The 22,574-nt window shown below is 35.7% G+C and overlaps 1 protein-coding gene across 1 annotated transcript in view; it reads left to right on the top strand.

Annotated features, from left to right (window-relative positions):
* The window catches only part of LOC140151005 (kelch-like protein 18), a 76,232-nt gene that overhangs the window by 28,960 nt on the left and 24,698 nt on the right, over positions 1-22,574 (top strand). The window contains 1 exon segment of the mRNA XM_072173192.1: positions 16,362-17,266. Coding sequence (XP_072029293.1) covers positions 16,867-17,266 — 400 coding nt within the window. The 5' untranslated portion in view covers positions 16,362-16,866.

Raw genomic sequence — 22,574 nt, forward strand, 5'->3', positions numbered from 1 at the left:
ACTGGATCACGCACCTTTTGAAATTGATAGTATAATGCTATTGACTTTGTGTTACGATCATTTCGATCGTCGTGTAGAACTCAAAAGCGTGATCCAGTTGACATGGTGATAATCGGATTACACGTAACACTTCGCTGGCAAATAGTCCATTAATCATGGCAAAATTCAATAGACAACAAAAGACATTGTGTAGGATTTTTGAAGACCAAAGCAAGGAGCCAACTTTATGCTCATTTAGTGCGAGCTGGTCATAGTGAGTTACTGCTTTCTGGTTCTGAACCCTCGATATTTTATTGTTGCTCAAAACAGTAAAACACAGAAGAAGTTTAATACTATTATTGGCTCTATCTCAAAATAAATTTTAGCGACAAATGACTCATTTAGCTTGATCACATCAGGTATGTGCTTTCTTTAATATCCAACAACAACAGTATCTCACAAGATGCTAAATTTCACTTGATTCTGATGTGTCAATGGATGTTCAGTGAACGGCTCTTTTCAGAGCCACCATTTGTTAATTTTCCTTTGGCGGTCTTCAGTGAACGGCTCTATTCAGAGCCACTAAAAACTTTTACATTAGTAGATAGGCAAGGTCTGCTTGTTTACTGTTCACATGGATGTCTTGACCAAACCTTTTTACATTAGCAAATAGGTAAGGTCTGGTTGTTCTCTGTTGACACGGGACAATCATCAGTGAATGGCCTTTTTCTCTGTAGACAACGGGCGGTCTTCAGTGAACGGCTCTTTTCAGAGCCACCAAAAACATTAGCAGATAGGCATGGTCTGCTTGTTCACTGTTCACATGGATGTCTTTAAACCAAACCTTTTTACATTAGCAAATAGGTGAGGTTTAGTTGTTCTCTGTTGACACAGGACAATCATCAGTGAATGGCTTTTTCTCTGTTGACAACGGGCGGTCTTCAGTGAACGGTTCTTTTCAGAGCCACCAAAAACTTTTACATTAGCAGATAGGTGAGGTCTGCTTGTTCTCTGTTCACATGGATGTCTTGACCAAACCTTTTTACATTAGCAGATAGGTGAGGTCTGCTTGTTCTCTGTTCACATGGATGTCTTGACCAAACCTTTTTACATTAGCAGATAGGTGAGGTCTGGTTGTTCTCTGTTCACATGGATGTCTTGACCAAACCTTTTTACATTAGCAGATAGGTGAGGTCTGGTTGTTCTCTGTTCACATGGATGTCTTGACCAAACCTTTTTACATTAGCAGATAGGTGAGGTCTGGTTGTTCTCTGTTCACATGGATGTCTTGACCAAACCTTTTTACATTAGCAGATAGGTGAGGTCTGGTTGTTCTCTGTTCACATGGATGTCTTGACCAAACCTTTTTACATTAGCAGATAGGTGAGGTCTGCTTGTTCTCTGTTCACATGGATGTCTTGACCAAACCTTTTTACATTAGCAGATAGGTGAGGTCTGCTTGTTCTCTGTTCACATGGATGTCTTGACCAAACCTTTTTACATTAGCAGATAGGTGAGGTCTGGTTGTTCACTGTTCACATGGATGTCTTGACCAAACCTTTTTACATTAGCAGATAGGTGAGGTCTGCTTGTTCTCTGTTCACATGGATGTCTTGACCAAACCTTTTTACATTAGCAGATAGGTGAGGTCTGGTTGTTCACTGTTCACATGGATGTCTTGACCAAACCTTTTTACATTAGCAGATAGGTGAGGTCTGGTTGTTCACTGTTCACATGGATGTCTTGACCAAACCTTTTTACATTAGCAGATAGGTGAGGTCTGGTTGTTCACTGTTCACATGGATGTCTTGACCAAACCTTTTTACATTAGCAGATAGGTGAGGTCTGGTTGTTCTCTGTTCACATGGATGTCTTGACCAAACCTTTTTACATTAGCAGATAGGTGAGGTCTGGTTGTTCACTGTTCACATGGATGTCTTGACCAAACCTTTTTACATTAGCAGATAGGTGAGGTCTGCTTGTTCTCTGTTCACATGGATGTCTTGACCAAACCTTTTTACATTAGCAGATAGGTGAGGTCTGGTTGTTCTCTGTTCACATGGATGTCTTGACCAAACCTTTTTACATTAGCAGATAGGTGAGGTCTGGTTGTTCTCTGTTCACATGGATGTCTTGACCAAACCTTTTTACATTAGCAGATAGGTGAGGTCTGGTTGTTCACTGTTCACATGGATGTCTTGACCAAACCTTTTTACATTAGCAGATAGGTGAGGTCTGGTTGTTCTCTGTTCACATGGATGTCTTGACCAAACCTTTTTACATTAGCAGATAGGTGAGGTCTGGTTGTTCTCTGTTCACATGGATGTCTTGACCAAACCTTTTTACATTAGCAGATAGGTGAGGTCTGGTTGTTCTCTGTTCACATGGATGTCTTGACCAAACCTTTTTACATTAGCAGATAGGTGAGGTCTGCTTGTTCACTGTTCACATGGATGTCTTGACCAAACCTTTTTACATTAGCAGATAGGTGAGGTCTGGTTGTTCTCTGTTGACATGGGACAATCTTCAGTGAACAGCTCTTTTCAGAGTCACTATTTATTTACTTTCTCTTTTGACAAGGGATGGTCTTCAGTGAACGGCTCTTTTCAGAGCCACCAAAAATTTTACATTAGCAGATAGGCAAGGTCTTCTTGTTCACCGAACAGTAGGGGCAATCTTCAGTGAGCAGCTCTTTTCAGAGCCATTGGTACAGGCAAGAGGCAGCCTTCATGTCTCATACTTAGGTACTTTGTTCTGAAGAAGTCAGAGCTACGCCTGACAAAAGCTTGACAGTTCTAAGCTTGTCCAACCGTGATCCCACTAAAAACTTACTAATTTTATTGTTAATTAAAGCCATATTGTACAATTTGCTGAGGAGGATGCCCTCAATAATTTTCAAAATCCTGTTTTTTGCACAGTTGTAATGTACTTTATTAAACCAATATACCCTGCAAAAATCAGGACTTAAGGTGCTGTTTTGTCTAAATCTGTGATTTGAATAAAGCGCAGGAACGTGTTATTTAGTTATTAAAATGGAAATGTTAGTTGAACACATATGCGATGTTCATACCACAGTACGTACATGGCATGTGGGACGGTTATTCACTCATCAAAGGACTGTGCCGTAGTATGACGCATTGGCTACATCAGCGCTGGTACATGTAGTAAATTCCAATTTTCTTTGCTTTACCTCAGTTGTACAGCTTGAAATTAAAAGGGGACATATCTGACAGTAAATGCTAGCATTTTATGGAAAAGAAATACAAATCTATTTGTAATGGAAATGTTACAATGGCTTTAAAAAAATTTGAAATGCATGTAGTGAACAAAAGAATATTATGCTGGTATCATACCAAGTATGAATGCTTTTGCATGTGGGTGTTTCATAATTCTGATTGTATAAAATTACATATTGTGTCTGGGTGTATTCAGGGAGACGAAGCTGTGAACTGCAGAAAAATTCCCATCAAGTTACGTGATCAACACAGCTGTACTATGCCTGTAATTTTACACTCAAACAATAATCTGGAAAGTACATTGCCAACATGCCCCAAAATGTTGGATTCCATTTAAGCCAAATAATTGTGCTTTTAAAAGTCTATGCATACAGAGAAACACTTTTGTCTAGCGTGCTTTTAATTTGGGGATTACGTGACAAGAATCTGAAGAGCTTTATTAATATCACAATTTTTCTCTTTGAATAACATCATTTGAATATAATGGCAGTTATTGCAAAGTAAATGAGATTATTGTCATTTAATGAACATTTTCTAGCATGTGACATTCACAAACATTTACTGTGGTAACATGTTATTATAGCATTTCTAACCATGATAACAATATGACTGCAATAACTGCATTGTAATTGGACATTTTTTTGCATGACACATTTTTCACACTTTCAATTTTGAACTGTTTCACTTTTTTTTTCTTTTTTTCAGGTTTTTAAAAATAATTAATGATTTGTGACATTGACCTGTAGACATATGTATACACAGGCATGATATTCTTCCTGCTTTTGCAGGATTTCCTGCTTTTTTGTGGTCCAAATTTCTGCACTTTCTTTTAATTTCAGCCCGTTTTTGGCCTTTTTATTTTAGCCTCATTTCACACGCTTTTCAGGCTTTTTCAAACTTGTCAGGTTTTTTCATGGATGATCATTCTCATGTCTGTATACAAAATATTAATATGTGATGTGGGTCCATTTCACTAAACTTTACTGAAGCTTTATAAGTCTCGAAATCATTCATAACTTACTGATTTAGTCGTAAGTTCCATTTCATTAAACTTACTTACGAACGGTACCCATCGTAAGTAATAGGGATTTGTTACAGAGACCCTTCGTAAAGTTACGTCCAGTAGTGGGTATTCGTAACTTTCAGAATGGTTACTTGAGTTATGAAGGGTTACAAGTTCAGTGAAATGGACCCCCTGATCAAGCAAAATCAGGCGGCTGTCGGATATATTAATTTTCAGATATAGCCAAACAAAGACAATAATTTCTTTTGTTGCATTTTGTTTTGGAAACACTTTAATCAGTGAAAAGTGTGAAAATAAATGTAGCATGAAAATGTCCACTTTTACAGTATTTCATTATGCATCTTACCACTTAGGTTTACTACAACTAGAGCGATAACCGCACCATAGCTGAACCATGTGGCTTCGGCAGTATATTGTGGTAGGCCTATACTGTCATCATTGCATTTAAATTTCAGCTCAATTGAAGCATTTTGAAAACTTGACATTTGACCCCTTTATTGCCCCTTAATGACCTTAAATATTTTAAACATGTTTAGAATGTCATAAGGATCATTGCGTTTAAATTTCAGCTCAATCTGAGCATTTTGGAAAACTTGACCTTTGACCCCTTTATGACCCCTTAATGACCTTAAATGAATCTTAAAATGTTTTTAAAATGTTTAGAATGTCATAAGGATCATTGCATATAAATTTCAGCTCAATTGGAGCATTTTGAAAAACTTGACCTTTGACCCCTTTATGACCCCTTAATGACCTTAAATGAATTTTAAAATATTTTTGAAATGTTTAGAATGTCATAAGGATCATTGCATTTAAATTTCAGCTCAATTGGAGCATTTTGAAAACCTTGACCTTTGACCCCTTTATGACCCCCTTAATGACCTGAAATAAATTTTAAATGTTTTAAACATGTTTAGAATGTTGTAAGGATCATTGCATTTAAATTTGAGCTCAATCGGAGCATTTTTAGGTTAAAATGACCTTTTTGACCCCTGTGACCTCAGGATGACCTTTGATGTTTGGAAATATTTTATTATATTCTTTATGTTTTCCTCTTTCATATGACACCACTCATGGGGTCATACCTTCGTGGCATTTAGAGATATGTCCATTTCAGACCAAATGGTTAGTCAGTAAGCTAGTAAGTAAGCTAGTAAGTAAGCTAGTAACATTCACACATATAGGCTGATACCATTTCATGGTTCAGCAAAAATATACAAATGAGGTTATTGAAAGAAAACTAATTATTTAAGGTAAATCAGTAATAACAGTCACTTACTGGATCATTTGTAACAGGATGAGATACAATGTAGCTTTATGTATAATAGCAAAATAAAGGATATGTTTTATATTATCTAAATTTAGAATCTTTAGCTAAGAAACCTGTTAGATCCAGTGAAAAGAAAATACTCTTTCATTATATCTTAAACATGATCACATTTTCAAATAATCAGTTAAAACTGTGTGTACAAGTTAATTGAACAGTAGTCCACTTCAGTTCTGTTTGGCACAATTGGCTAGCTCTATCCAGACTGGAAATTTCGAGTGCGCTGGTTCGATCCCCAGCCAATTCTAATTTTTTTGCTCTCTCAATTTATTATATGTCCGTTTACCTGAGCTTTTCTTTCGGAATGCGCACAGGTGGTGGCCGCATTGCATTCTCTAAATTCAGTAAATTTTCATCGTCAACCGTGTAATTGAATGGGATTATTTTGAAATTTTAAAACGCTTGAAATATCACAAACAAATAGGCCTATGTTGATAAATAATATAAATACATGCTAAAACCGTTGGGGTTCGATAATGAACCCCACAAAACTAACCGACTATATTGGAAAATGCCATACGGCCGGGCGGTTTAACAAGTTGCCGGCTCGATCATGTCATCCGCCGCCTGAATGCGCATAACAACAGACAAATGAATGAATTCAAACTGAAGCTAAAAGTTTCATGTTTGAACTTTTTGATAATTATCTTGTTTTACAAAAAGTTATAAAATAAAGTTCCAGGTAATATATATAAAAATAAACAAAACATCCTACATGTAGAGGAAATTCACATTTAGAAAATAATTTTCCGACATTGATTACTGAGAAAAGATGATTGCTGAAAATTATATTCATTGGTCACTGCAGAGAAGATGAGAAGAAACTCATCTTCTCTGGTCACTGTGGCAATGTAATAGTCATGAGCAAGTAGGTATTCACTTGTATAATTGGAAAAAAAATGAAATAAATTGGACATAAGTCAGTTCTCTAAAGCAAGGGCAGCTGGGAGTTGTGCTGGAATAATTCTAATTAATTTTACTGTAAATGTTTTAGCATTTATCTGCCATATGGTGCGGTTAGGTTCATATTGAAGGTAAGATTCTGATAATATAATTCAAAATTTAGATTTGTATGATATTTTTTGAAAATTAAAATATAAAAGTGAATTTTATTTAAATACAATGCTATTTGTACATTGTATTTTAAAAACAAATATTGATAATAATCAGCTTTGGATTAAAATAAAACAATTGATATGATCATGTTCTTTCCATCTGGTATACAATTGATTTTATCATATCTATTTAGTAATATATACGTGCAAAATCCTACGTAAATGTACATTTTGACGTCTGTTGCGTTCACATGTTACGTATTGTCCTTGCTAAGCTAGAATTTAGATTAAAAACAATTGATTTAAATGTACATATTAAAGGTATTCTAATATTTTTAGTCATTTGTACATGTTTATGAAAATTATTTCAGAATGCTGAGAAGTGATACTCAAGTTCAATCTATATTTTGCGAAGTTTGGATTTGATCTTACTATGATATTATGTTTGTTGTTAATAGAAATTCTGGTCTCTCTCAATTTATTGGCTTTTTTATATAAAAAATTTGTTTGATTTTTCAATATTTATTCTGACATTCTTCCACATTATTGTTGTTTATTGGTGTTTGAACAACACAATCCAGTAAGAACTGAACACAGTCTTACACATCTTAATAGTTATTATACATATTTTCTTCACACATACATCCGCTGCGTATAATTAATTTTACTGTGTATTTATTTGTTAGAGCAATACTGTAGAGACAGGAAATTAATAGACAGCTAATAAAAGATAGCTAAGATTCCTTTCAATAGACAGCATATACAAATTGAAAATTAACAGCAAAATATTACACTTTACATAATTTGATTTCACCCAGCTTTTAACCTTGAAGCCAAAGCAAATTAATTGAAACAGATTTGAGTGTTGTTACATGTAACTGTAGAAGTTTAGTTCTGAAATACATAAATATATGCACAAATTAATAAAGTTTGGTTCATGAATTAATTTGTGAAAGTTGACATGATTTTCATCCATGGCGTTGTCTTTTTAAAGACATTTCTTGTTAAAATGTAACTTCATAAAAAAAAAAAAAAAGGTTCTTCTCAAAGCTTGCGCGCGCGTTTGTAAAATCCCACGATTTGACAAAAAAAAAACAAATGCGGAAATTTTTTTATTTCAAAATTTTTTTTTAATAGTTTTTCCAGAAAAATCGGCGAAAATCAGACTTTTTTCTCAAAATACCATGAAAAAAGTCGGGAATAAAAATAAAAAAATCGCATTTCGCATTTGTTTTTACATTTCTCGTGAGCTTTGAGACAAACATCTATTTACCACCCACATTGTACAAAAATACATTTTGATCAGATAAGTTGTCATGCAGGGGTTAATATTTTATAGAGTGATTAATATTACATAAATATTTGTATAGAAATAATGAAGAAATAAGGCGACCTATATTATGCTTCACCCTAGCAGGGTGTAAGACAATGAAAATTAGAAATTTCCTATTGAAGGATGGTTCCATCTTAGAACCAGAAACTTCATGGCCTTTTCTTCACTCTGGTTCTGTTACATTAATATCTCTGATACAAAGTTTGAGACCGGGTCATATTTAAGAAAGATAGATAATAGACGCAGAAGAAAAATATTACCAAATTCTCACTTACCTTTCCTCACAATGAGGATAAGATTTTAAGAAATCGTTTGATTCATCTGTGTAAATTTGAGGTGTAGAATGGCCAGAATTGTGATCAAATCGATCGTCATAGATTTTGTTTATTATGCAGGGCCGTAGTAAGGTTGAAAAATGTGGGGCGGCCATCATAAATGTGGAGTGGCCAAAATACAAATATATGCCCAAATTGAAATAAAGATATAAAGAAAAACATAACAAATTTCTCAAAATGTGGGGCAGCCATGGCATCCCCACTCCCCAGCCGCCCCGCTTGCTACGGCCCTGTTATTATGCAAATGCAAATCATAGTTTCGTTCTCGTGGGGTGGGAAATAGAATATTCTCTATGTAGAAATGTGGAGCAAGGCACCCTATTTTTCCAGTACAGTATTGTTTGTGGTCTTCGTGGGAGATGAAAGAGAAGGCCTTGGATGTTGTGGGGTAGGTTCTATCATGTCTGGTTTCCTGTTTATTGATAGTTGTGTATAAATTTAATCAAGTGTCATCATTTTGTTCACTAATACTTTCCTCTTGTGATCATGCTGATACTTTAGGAGCAGATTTGTAACGAGTCAAGTCATTTCATAGTCGAGTCGAGTCATTTCTTGCAATATCTCGAGTCGAGTTGAGTCAAATGACTCGAGTCACTGTACAATCTCTATGGGAAAAAAATTGAAAATCCGAGTCGAGTCATTTCATTTTTGAAAAGTCGAGTCTCAAGTCATGACTCGATACAAGTCTGTTTAAAAGTAAAAATAATACCTTCTTTAAAGGGTTCGGAGTGTGACAATCAACAGCCTCATCCCTCATTGTTCTTCAGCAAAACAGAGATTTTGGTATCAGAAGAAAGCTCATATTTTTCTCATATTTACATTATGTAGATATGAAAAAGTTGTCTATAGGGCATTTATTAGGTAATATTATGTTTTGTAGCATAGCATATTATGTAAAGCTTGACCAGGAATTATTTTTTCCAGGCATCCATAAAGAATAAAATTAGTGTCTCCATATCCAGGTGCTGGAAATGAGACATTTTTCCAATATGCAATTTTAAGTACCGTATTTGCGAAGCAATTAAAATCTTGCCTAACTACTACTAAATGCAACAATATTCAGGTGGTAACTTTCAAATCTGCATTTAAACTTTGATTGCTTGACATAAAGTGTTAAATTCAGGTGTTAATTATAGGTTAATAACTGCGCATTAGTTATTTGGAGGGCATTGTGAAAAATTTAAACATTTTGCCTTTGGAACCGAGGAATATCCTGTGCCCCGAGGGATATTCCGAGGTCCAAAACAAAATATTTAGATTTTTCACAATGCCCGACAAGTTTTTAACTGAATTCATAACCGTCATTTTTAACTCATCACTCAACTAAATCTCAAGATTTTATTCTTTGAAATTTGTTGAAATAAACAATTTTGATCACTACTTATACGTTTGTGAAGGTTGTCATTCATCCAGGTTTAATAAATATTGAATTAAACATAAAACTGATCAACTGGACTCACATTATTTCGCCCTTCAAAAAGTCGAACAGGCTAAAACGGACTTACCAATTACAGCACTGCGCAATCACGCCATGTGCAAATATGGTAGTTGCGTGCACATGAGGTGTTCCGGCGCAACATATTCGCACACGCGGAAGTCATTGTACCGCAAAAGCACACACAGAGTTCATTGATGGATATCAATAACCTCCGCACCGGTGTGTGTATATCATCTAACAAGCAGTTTGATTGGGACGCACATAAGGTGTGATACGCGGAGGTTATGAATACATATTAATGGATATGAGAGATGATAATTAGGTTTGCGTCACTTGTCCAGTTGTCCTTTTTGTTTCAAAATGATTACATATTCTTGGAACACAAACTGATGTGTCCTGTCCGATTATGCTATCTTCAGTAGATAGTAAAATAAACATCATATTTCAAGTTGCCATAACCAGCCTTGTACGGTATTTAAGTAAAATTCCAACATGGCACAGTCATCCAATGTTGTATAAGTTAGGTTCCAATATCACATGCAAGTATGCAACCAAATCCAATGTTGTGTAAGTCTTGTTCCAATTTGACTTACATAATTTGCTATGGTTTTGGATGGACATGGACCGTCTTATTACAAGACTCTTGCATGCTTTGGAACCATATCATGAAAGCATTCAAACTAAGAATGGTTTGAGCTTGGATACATCTGGGAGTGATGTTGTTGTTTATTTACTCCCATCAGTTGCATATTGTGCGTCGTCAGTGCATCACTGGGATAGAACATGTAGATTTTGAAGAAATCATTTCAACATAGTTCAGACATGATATGTAAATGTCATTGTTTCTAAAATTCTTTCAAAGGTTTAGTACATGTGTTTTGGAGGAAATCACTAGATGGCATAGTGGCTCTCCATACAAAACATTGATTTTCATAACACGTCACCATACCTAGTTTTAAGTGCCAGCTGTATGTAGAATGTTGTGTACAGTAGACAAGCATATATATGTAGCATCATGTTCTGATTTTATTCATGTAATGAGACTTATGAGGTTAATTTATTTGATACTGAAATGCGGATTTTTTTAGTGGGATTATATTTTTAACACTGTAAAATGTCAAACAGTTACGTATTAGAGCCTTTTTTTACATAAAATTGCACTCACAATAAATCTTCATATAATTTCATATTTTAATTTTGTACAAGGGTTGGAGAGCATGAAAAAACATGACAATTATGTTTTGGCAAACATATGTTCACTATGCAGTGATTTTTTAATGTAAACTCATGCTTCAAGTTGCAGCAAGCAACAGATGGATGTGTTTCACCCTACATAACATAGAACTTGGTCAGTTCCCTCGGATCGCGATGTCCAACACTAGAAGCGCTACGCGCCGACTTCGAGGCGGGCAGCGCAGAGGTGTGAAGAGGCGCGTAGCGCCGAGACTCAGATTGCTTGTACATGGTATAGTCAGACCTCATAATTACTTGTGCTATTGGGCATTGGCAGAGGCTCTATACTAGAGCTATACATAACACTGTCCATGCTCATTTCTGCTACATTCATCCATGTCATATCTTTATTAATTAATTGAATATATGAATACAAAAACCACCCAAGTCCATACGTTGGCCAAATTGAGTTAAGCATGGGAAATTGTTGCTATACATAGGCCTGTCATATGTTTGAAAGAACAACTCAAATTCATCAGCTGTGTCTATTGAGCATGTGAGAAATGGCATGTATGAAAGAACCACCCAATTCTGTGACTTGAGTCTTGTAAAACATTGATTGAAATCCAGTATGTATAAAAATCCACTTGTAACACATTCATTGCTGGAGAGTGACTTTTGAAAAAAAAATGGGTTTAATAAAGGAACGTGTGTGGTTTATATTACATGGCAGAATGCTTATCAACATTATACAGGGCGAGTCAAAAAAAGTGCAATAGAGCAAAGAATCGATATTTATGTAAGAATCAAGTTGAACTTTCTCATTATTGAAAGTTTCTATAAATGATACACTCAATAGTTACCTTCTGTGAAAAAATGAAGTGACTCGCTTCTACCGTTTAATTTTTATGAGTCCTTTGCTGCGACACCCAATTTCATTATTTGTCCACGAAGTACCATGTATTTTGAATGAGAGCACACAATGCACGATAAATGCACCAGCTCTGAAACTGACTTTAACTTAAATGAGGTTGGTTTTTGCGTTATTTTTATTTCTTTTTTTCTGTTCAAACAATCTTGTTAACATTACTTTAAGTCCTTCATACCTCACTCGACTCCAAATCCAGTTTTTTTTTAATCCCAATGTGTTCAACTTACTGGATATTTTGAAATTCACTCCACTTCAATTTGCGCGCATTTCATTTCGACATTTGAAAAACCCGCCTACAAATTTATATGGTTTTGATAGAGAATAAACATCTTTAAAATAAAGGGAAAATGAAAATAACAACAAATAATGTTTCTTTTCCTTAAACAAGACCAAGGGCAATAACACTTAGGATGCTCCATTTTGTTTCAATACCAATGAGGTTAAGAAAATGGCAGTGGTTCCAAATCTACCTTACACAGAGTGGGCTGACATTCAAATTTTAGATGTCTCTTGGACAAACATTAAAATTGGGTATCGCTATAAAATGTGTCATAAAAACAAAACGGTAAATGCTAATTCCTTGATTTTTTCACACAAGATCATTAATGGATATGCTAATTATAAAAAATTTTAAAACCTAAAAGGTTCAACTCGGTTCTTAAATAAAAATGAATTCTTTTCTCTATTGCACTTTTTTTGACTCACCCTGTACATACCTGTGTGCTTTATTTTGTATTATCTTACTAGTGGTAATCCCATTCCAACGTTGTTGTCTTTGTATATGATTCAAAAAACCACCCAAGTCCAAAATTTAAAATGAACCCTACAAAGTCCCTGAAATGCTAATCGTCATACTTTATACAGTTTTATCCACTTATTTGCACGTAAAACTTACCATATTGACCAGGTAAATCTAACTTAAGGAATTAAAATGATACACAGGTTTTTCTCTCAAAATCACTTCCCATGGACTTGGGTGGGTTTTGTATTCATGTATTCAATTAATACCATACTGTGAAATATGCATGATCCTGACACATATGTGTACATACATATCAAAACGATGCGCTTGTCCCTGCTATTGTGTCTCATTTCACATAATAGCTAGGAGTAAATACCAGACTCATCTCAAAGTGGAGGTCACTTCAAATCATCCCAAGTCACATGGTTTAGGAATACAGAGAACATTCCTTAACCATGTGACTTGGGGATGAATTGAAGTAACCTTCACTTGAGGTAAGTCTGGCATTTAATCCTAGCTATTATGTGAAATGAGACACATGTAGCACCAACAAGTGCATCGTTTTGATATATGTTTACATATATGTTTATAATGAAAATGTTTACTGTATTGGACATGGTTTAAGCTACCCATACTCTTGGTCTTATTTATTTTTAATGTTTTACCCTGTTGAATAAGATGTGTACATGTACATGTACATATACACCATAACAGTCAAGTGTTCTCAGTAGAAGCACCCTACAATTGTATGCAAAATTGAGTCCAATCGACAGTAATAATGTGTAAAGTAGGAAATAATATTACTGTGTTTTCATAGATTTTGCACTTCCTCCCTCCCTTCCAGGCAATTTTGGGGTATCATACACTGTACAGTCATCCGCCATTCCATTCCATTCAGCACTCGAGAATCTGTAAAATTCATTAAGTGTCCAAAGATTTTCATGCATGATTGTAGGTAAAAGGTAATTATGCATCTTTTGAAGTTGATATCCATATAATAATCCCTATATACCATAGCCCCGGTTTTGCACTTTCAATTTCCACAGTTTACAAAATGTTCAGGAAATTTTTAACAGACCCCACTGGCATCTGTGATATGTTTAGTGAACATCATCACTGCATGTCTGAAAAGGTCAAGTTAGATAAATCTTGTCTTTAAGGTTATTAACTATTTTAAACTGTTGCGATTTGGTTGTTCACAGCATCTTGCGAATAGCTTTGGCAAAAACTACATTGCTCATTTCATAGCGAACGTGTAGAAGAATTCAAATATCACAGATATATTTGGTAGGTCCCGTGGTTCTTGAGTTATGTTGTAAAGAGGGCTGAAACAACAACACTTTTGTAAAACGTACATAACTCATTTTAAACAACAAAAAATTAAGCAAGTTTTCAAGGTATAGGATTTGTAGAATGAACTTTTGCAAAACATCAAGGTGTTATTTTTCGATAATATATGGATCTAGATACCGTATTCGTCCGAGTATAGTCCCACGTTCGAGTATAGTCCCACCCCCCATTTTTCGAAAAATTCCAGAAATTGTAAAAAATGAAAACATGAATACAAATTATCAATATCTTGAAAAAAATTTTTTAGGTCAACCATGAATGATCCTAGCATCTAGGTCTAGGTCCAGGGACACTCCAAAAAAAAAAAAAAAACTATACTCGGACCAATACGGTAATTAATGAAAATTGATTTTTTGGTTGCTTCGACCAACAAAACCTCGTCTACCTTTAATTTAGAGATACAAAAAATGTATGCATTCAATGAGCTGCTAAGCTCCATTTATCAGCCTCCCAGCAGTCAGTCTCAATTGAAGATGCGATAAAGCTTTGTGAAACAAATGAATTGCCAAGCCATTTACTTTCAATTCCCTACTTTTGTGTGAGAAAGAGTTGCATGGCTTTTCAATCAATTTGTTAGGTCAGTGGCACCACCTGAATTGAGATACAACTACTATGAATGTCCAACTCAGATCATTGCATCAATATACCCTTATTCAAAAAAACCCAGCGATGACAGGATATTATCTACAAAATGCCATGACCCAGCAAGTATATTGCCATGCCAGATTACTTTGAATTCCCTACCTTTGTGTGAGTCTTAAGTCATTGGCGCCACACCTGAGTTTAGATAAAGCTTAACCATAGTGAGTATGAATTTCCAACTCGGATCATTACATGAATTGATGCTCCCCGGATTAAAAAAAAATGACAAAAAGCAGCGATGATAGGATATCAGCTATAAAATGTCATGACCCAACAAGTATTGTAGATTTCCATCTACAAGCATATGCCTCTAAACAAGGTTTTTTTAGACGAGAGGCAGACACCCTCCACAAAAACATTATTTGGAGTCTGAGCAACTATATTACTCATACAGGTGGCAGTACGGCCCGGGGGTCACTCCCATTGTGGCCTGTACACCATCCGCGATAATCAACTTTTGAAAAGCACCCTAAACAAGGATTTAACCCTTGGCTAAAATGATACCCTTATCACACCCTAAACAGGGATTTTATTCCTTGTATCAATTTCATACCCTAAATTTCATTTCCGCGTATTAGCAATTGCAATTTTGCTACCCTTTTTCCAATTGTTCATGTTTTTGACACCCTAAACACGGTACGCGCGTATCGTGCCTACCCACGAAAAACTACCCTGGTGTACAGGCCACAATGGGAGTGACCCCCCCGGGCAGTACGGACATGTACATGTATGTAATATTATAAACCCAACTTACCGGTATTGTAATGTTTTGTGGAGGGTGTCTGCATTTCGTTAAAAAAAAAACTTGTTTAGAGGCATATGCGTGTAGATGGAATTCTACAGTCTATTGCCACACCCACACCGCAACTGTTTTGAATATCCGCAACCTTTGTGTGAGAAAGAGTTACTTGGCTTCTAAACCAGTTCAATGACACCACACCTGAGTTTAGATAAAGCTTAAGGGATGGGGTATGAACGTTTGGACAGTATTTATTGTGGGACATTAGAGCACATCAGACATATCGAATTGCATTCTGAATACGAAAAATGTCCTTCTGATATCAAATAATTTTGATTTTTTGATATTTAACAGTACTCAAGTAAACTTTATAAATCTGATGATTTATACTTAAAGTGTATGTAGGTGGGATGAAAAGCCCGACGATCTATTGAAAATTTTGACCTTTTCGTATTGAAGATATGGATTTTTTCCCAAAACACCAAAAAAATGGCCTTTTGGAAAAAAAAAAAATCCATATCTTTAATATGAATGGTCAAAATTTTCAATTGATCGTCGGCTTTTCCTCCCAGCTACATACACTTTAAGAATATATCATTTACTGTTCCAGAGATTATGGCCATTTTAGTGTTGCTCAGAACAATCAAATACAAAGAAAGTTTAATACAATTATTGGCTATATCTCAAAATCAATATTCCCGACATCCAACTCATTTTGCTTGATCGCATCACATATGGTTTCCATGATATTTAAAAATTGAAGTTACAAAGTTGGACAGGCTTGACCGTCCTGAATCCAATAGAGTAAATACCATCAATATTACAGAAATTTTACATAGCCTCAGTCCCTGGTGGCAGCACTCAATTTTCTGCCAAAAAAAATCCAATATGTCAGCAGCCAAATCTATTATGTCGGCTATCGGCAATACACAGCATACATACACTGTCTGCTCACTTTGGTACTGTGCACAGGCCTGGTAATAAAGCTTTTATTGGGACAATCTGTAGTAGTAACCCTTCCTAACCTTGTGCTTTGTATATTTTGTCATTATTGCAGGTAACACGTGTGTGCTTTTGTATTCAAGAAGAGTCGAGCTAATCAATGCAACGAGCGCTACCACTTTGAAAAACAAACACAGATGATCAAGTCCACGATGCATCTCTTATGCAGAAGAATGAACGACAAAAGTGTCTGACGTCAAGCTGACAGGTTAGGTGAATGAACAGTGCAACAATGGATTAGCACGAAAATATATAGAGCTCTTAATTTTGGAAGAGAAATTACTTTATAACGTGCACAACGTTATATGTAGCAATTTGTGATATATAATCAAGCCTTCTGCCAGTTTATGTTACATTGTGTGTTTGCAAAGAACCACCTTGGTTATACCATAATCAACATAAATTAATACATTGTATTTCATCAGTAGTTGTCAAGCCAAGTGCATGGAGTACACAATGTAGCTACAAAACAAGACGAACATTTTGGCTTTAGATTAGAAACAAACTATTTGAAAAAAGGAACTTTTTTTAACAACTTGTGTAGTGTGAGGCAGATCAAGATGATCCAGTCTAGGACTTACACCATAACCGTGCACACTCACAGTGCTTTCCAGGTCATGGACGACTTACGGCGTAAAGAGGAACTCTGCGACATCATCCTGTGTGTGGAGGACCAAGTCTTCAATGCTCATAAGGTGGTCCTAGCCGGTTGCTCCCCGTATCTACGAGCCATGTTCACCAATGGCATGTTGGAGACCATGCAAAGTCACATAGAGATTCATGGGATTGATCCCATCGCCATGGAGATCATCTTGGATTTTATGTACACTGGGACCATCGAGATCACGGTGGAGAATGTTCAGATTGTGTTGTCTGGGGCCAGTATGCTGAACATGGCGAGTCTGCGTAACGTTTGCTGTACATTCCTGCAGTCTCAGCTAGATGCTAACAATTGTCTAGGTAAGACAAGAATTATTTTGTTCTGAATACCGTATTTCGTCAAATAAACGCCCCTGGGACGTTACATTTTCCCAAGAGGGGCGTTTATTCAAGGTCAATTTTAGAACGATAATCCCCGTTAAAATCATTCTAAGGTAAACTTAAAACTCACGCTAAAATGACGAAATATGAACTAGAAACACCGACTTCTGGTTCACTTCCGGGTTTCCAATCCAGATTTTCGCCAAAAAGTGACGCTATTATCGACCATGTGGGCAACTTGGTAAACTCACTACACAAGATAGCATGGAAATATCGGCATTTTTGAAACATCTTGGTTGAAAAAAGTGGTGGGGGCGTTTATTTGAGGGGGGCGACTATTTGACGAAATACGGTAGGTTTCTCAAGTTCACAAGGCTGTTGAACGAGTCAAGGACCTTTAAACAATCTCATCCCCACATTTTCCCCATCAAAATGGAGATTTTGGAAAGCCTGTATTTTTCTCATTGTCCCTCTGAAATTATAGGACTGAAAGATGATTTATTCAGATTTTTGTAGAATACTCTATGAATAATAATTGGGTTACTCGATGGGGCCTTCAAATGCACATTATTGGCTCTTTATATAAGAAGCGATTTAGATTGAAATACCAGCTGAAACTTCATAATTAAGGAGTGTAAAAATTATTCAACCAACATAGAAATAGTGAAATGCGACCATCATCCTTTAATAAAACTTTAGAATCTAATAGTACTATTTCTAGATGGTTCACAAAAGCAAATTTAAACGAAAAAGAAACGAAAAAAAGAGGACATTGACGTCATCTGTTTGCACATTTGTGCTTGAAAAAAACTATAACATTCAAGTGCATTGCAAATGTCAAAGTGCCTACAGATAATTGTTTTTTTGTAACTTCAGTGACCTCAGTTATTGGCTTTCTAATGATTTTTTCCCAAAACAAGATTTTGCCATTACAGGCGAGTATGCATGTACATGTACTCCAAACATGTTCATCTGTCAGTACAAAGTTCTCTAGATCTTCTTTAGATCCAATTTGTGTGTATGTAATGACCTTTGAATATGAAAAGTGTTGCGTGTTAAACTCATACGCAGAGCTTGAGTTCAAACTTTTGATCTATGATTGATACTGGGGGTTGTTGATCTATGCCATGGAAATGAGGCTGTTTTGGCATATATAGAAAAGGTACAGTAAATGTAAATTGACACTTTCAAATCAAACACCATCATTTTGCCAAAGGGAGATTGAACCATTTCGATCTTGTCCTTAATTCGAACAAAAATATCAATACTAGTGACATTATTTTTGTCTCCTGCGTGTGTGATTCAACAGAAGATACAAGTATCATTTTGCCAAAGGGAGAATGAACTGTTTCGATCGTGTCCTTAATTCTGACCAAAAATATCAATACTAGCGACATTATTTTTGTCCCCCGTGTATATGTGTTTCAACAGAAGATGCAATTACTGCCCAGAAATCAAATTCAATCCATGATTACCTGAAGCAACATCATGCACTATCGCTTTAAAATTTATACTTCATTGCTTTTGTAGAAAAGGGACTTTTCACACTAAGCTTTTTACGGACATGTACAGAATGGACGACTGCAGATCCGTCGGATAACGCTTTTTCAATGGGAAATGAACTTTGCTGCTTGGATGATGTCACGATGAGGTTAGCATTTATTCCGTATTGAAAAGCGTGTTCCGACGGATCGGCACTTGACCGGCCTCTGTACTTCCATTTCAAGAGTGTTGAGGTGATCGATCAATAACCATTGTTAATGCCAAAAGGATTGAACTTATTTTCAATCGCCAAACAATGTCGCCTATCTTGTTTTATTGTCCAATCACTACCTACCAGTCAGATCTATTATTTTGCTTTAGTATTCTGGATCATCAACTTATGATAAAAGTTGTTTTAAAGATTGGTGACCCGATTGAAAACTTCATCTCTGCTCTTTTCTTTTTAAAGCTCATATTTTTCTTTTAAAACTCGAGTGAAATAATTAGGGCATCAAGGACTGCCCTTTGAGGAGAGCGAGAACAATCACTCTCCTTAGTTGACCATTCACTCCTTGCATTGTACTGTAAATGCTCTAAACAGCTCTCCTTGAAGGCTCCAGAAGAGCTATTTAATGCTCTCCTGTAAAGTCCAAAAGACAGTGATTTGACCAAACACAATGGACATTGGAGTTTTGGCGGTACACCACCCAGAAGAGCTAACATTAAAATGCTCTCCTGTAAAGTCCAAAAGACAGTGATTTGACCAAACACATTGGACATTGGAGTTTTGGTGGTACACCACCCAAAGTCATGTCCTGTTCTATGGATCACTTTGATAAACATTTTTGCTCACATCTAGAATTCAAACTGTTGGGTAAAAAACTCAAAACTTGAAATAAGACTTGGTTGAATAGATTAATTAGGATTGGTAAAATAAAGGGAGCCAAAAAGGTTGTTATTTCTGATCCAATAAATTGATCTTACAGTGCACATTTAGATAACTAGTTGTTACAAGTATGTTTTTCAACACTTGACAAGGACTGCTATCTGCTACTGAAAACTGGTCATCCAATTTCAAGTTGATATCCTTGTGATTGACATGATGTTGCCAGTAGGCAGTAAGTGCAATTTATTGGGTCAGAAGTAAGAACGTTTTGATTGATTTGGAATAAAGCTGTTTGGGCGGTAGACCTCGACATGATAAAGAAAACATCATGTGTTACAATTGGACCACAAACGGACCATACAATTTCCGCACAAAAAAGCGAGAAAAGAAGTGTGCGCAACAACCTTGAGTGTGATCATTTGCAAATATACAGAAATAATATTATCATTTAACCACATGGGTACTGCTGCCTTTCTTTCTTTTTTTCTCTTTCCCTGTACTTGGGACTGGTGGGGGAAAAAGACACACGTCAAGAGATGTAAGCCATGAACAAACTCCTGTGAAAGGCATGAAAATGCCCCGAAAAAGTACCAAACCTCTGCTGCCTTTCTTACGATGCATCTGTTATCTGTTCCAAATTTGATGACACCACTGTTACTTTCAAAGAGGCATTAGAGTGATTTAATGAACATGATGAGACAGGTGCCCTGTTCAATTCTTAGCAACTCAATGCTGTACATGTTTATTTGCTCCAATGCATGTACTCCCACAAAGCTCCTCTGACAGTGAATGGAATTTGTCCAGCGTGATGTCACAAGGTGTCACCATAGCTGGAACATAGAATAGACTGAATAGTTGGTAAAATTACATGATATATAGTCATCATAGTAACCAATCAAACAAGAGCTTTTAGATCTCTTGGCAATTTTAAGCTTAATCCCTATCTCTGATTGACTCCAGGTGGTGCTCACCGTGCATTCTCTAAATTCAGTAAATTTTCATCGTCAACCGTTGATTATTTTGAAATTTTAAAACGCTTGAAATATCACAAACAAATAGGCCTATGTTAATAAATAATATAAATACAAGCTAAAACCATTGGGGTTCGATAATGAACCCCACAAAACTAACCAAGTATATGGAAAATGGCATATGGCCGGGCGGTTTCACAAGTTGCCGGCTCGATCATGCCATTCGCTGCCTGATTGGCTCAATACATGATATAGCCCTCTTTATAACCAAAATAGATGTTCTCAAGATTCTTATTTATAAAGATTTTTTTTTTCATTTCGTAGCAGCTGAATAACAAAGAATTGCAGAATTTGACTAAACAAGCACCTGGAACAAGCATGAATTTGGCATGAGGCGCCGTCATGAAAACGGTCAATGTCACCATGCTGACCATTTCAGATATTTACCACAGTATAACTATCGCCATCATATCAATTTAAAACCACCAAAGCATTTTAAAACGAGGAAAAATACAAGCAATTTGGCATGTGAATGACACTTGACTCGCTGTAAATGGTTGTTGTGATAGTCACGAGTGTCATCTGTCTCATCAAATTGTTTTGGAGACACAATTAACCAAACACCTGATAAATGCCAACCTAATTTAAATGGATCTACACAAATAACATGTTTGTTACCTGAATAGGTGTTTGACCTATACTATAGGCTAGAGTCTGAAGTTTACCGTTTTCTAAAATCCGTTTTCCATGTTGTAATCTGTGTTGTAAAATTTGTAAATCTGTGTTTCATGAATAAAGCTTAATGTGTGTAAACAATAATATTAATGTCACAATAAAGTGTTCAATATCACGATCAATATGCTCTGATTGGAATATTCTCACGATAACAGGCCGACTGTTAAGATGTTTGTAATATAAGGGGGTGTTCATGCCTTTTATTTCGGTATTATTAAACAGTATTTTTATCATAAAAATTGACATAACCAACTCATGGTTGTTTATTTCTATTATCTTTTAACAATTTTTGTCACATCACACAAAAATGTCATTTTCCGTGTTGTACCTCCGATTCCGTGAATTTTTTCCGTTTAAAACTTCGGACTCTAACCTAGGTTAGCAGTGGTCAGTGAATACTCAAGTTACATGACTTGTTTTGGTCTGGACACAAAATAGAGCAAACACTATTTCAATAAGGGCTTCTCTACTGCAATGTATTGGATACTTTGTTTATTTGAATAATTGGGATACCTTATATTGGAGTTAAATTTTAATTAAAAATCCTTTGGTTTCAGGACATTTTCACATTTTGATGTTTCTGTTGCAAACATCCAAATCAATACAATGGTATACTTTTTTATATATCAAAAAACTATTAAACCAGAGCTGACCAGACTTTTGTTAAGTTTTATAAACAAATGCTCAATCCAAAATACTGTCAAAATTAAGATGTTTCAGCTCATCGGGTTTAAACCAAGACTATCGTTTGGCTTATATTTGGTAGAAAAAAATTAAACTCATAACATTGTGATACATTGATAGAATGATGTGTACGCGGTTGGACGCCGCACTATATATGAATTTAGGGGAGCATAAGTTCTGACTTTCTTTATTGATGCATGCATTAACCAAAACCGAATATATTTTTGCCAGTTATAAGCTGAACAAACTATAGCAGTGGCCAGTAAATGCTCAAGTTATAGTTCTTGTTTCTTTAGGACTTAGGGCTCATATTGAAATATCCTACCACGTTTTCACACAGAAAGAAGGCAGGATTCCCCTCGCTAAGCGCGCGCCTCAGGAAAGCTCGGTCATAAAACGGATGGATTATATGCATCAGTGATACACCCTGCCCATTCAAATTCAATGCATTTTGATATCATTAATAGAGTATGACATGAAAACTATGTATCAATTTTCATATTAAAATTACAAAACAATGTGCAAAATT

The sequence above is a fragment of the Amphiura filiformis genome, chromosome 4, assembly GCF_039555335.1.
Source record: "Amphiura filiformis chromosome 4, Afil_fr2py, whole genome shotgun sequence".
In the NCBI taxonomy this organism is placed as follows: domain Eukaryota; kingdom Metazoa; phylum Echinodermata; class Ophiuroidea; order Amphilepidida; family Amphiuridae; genus Amphiura; species Amphiura filiformis.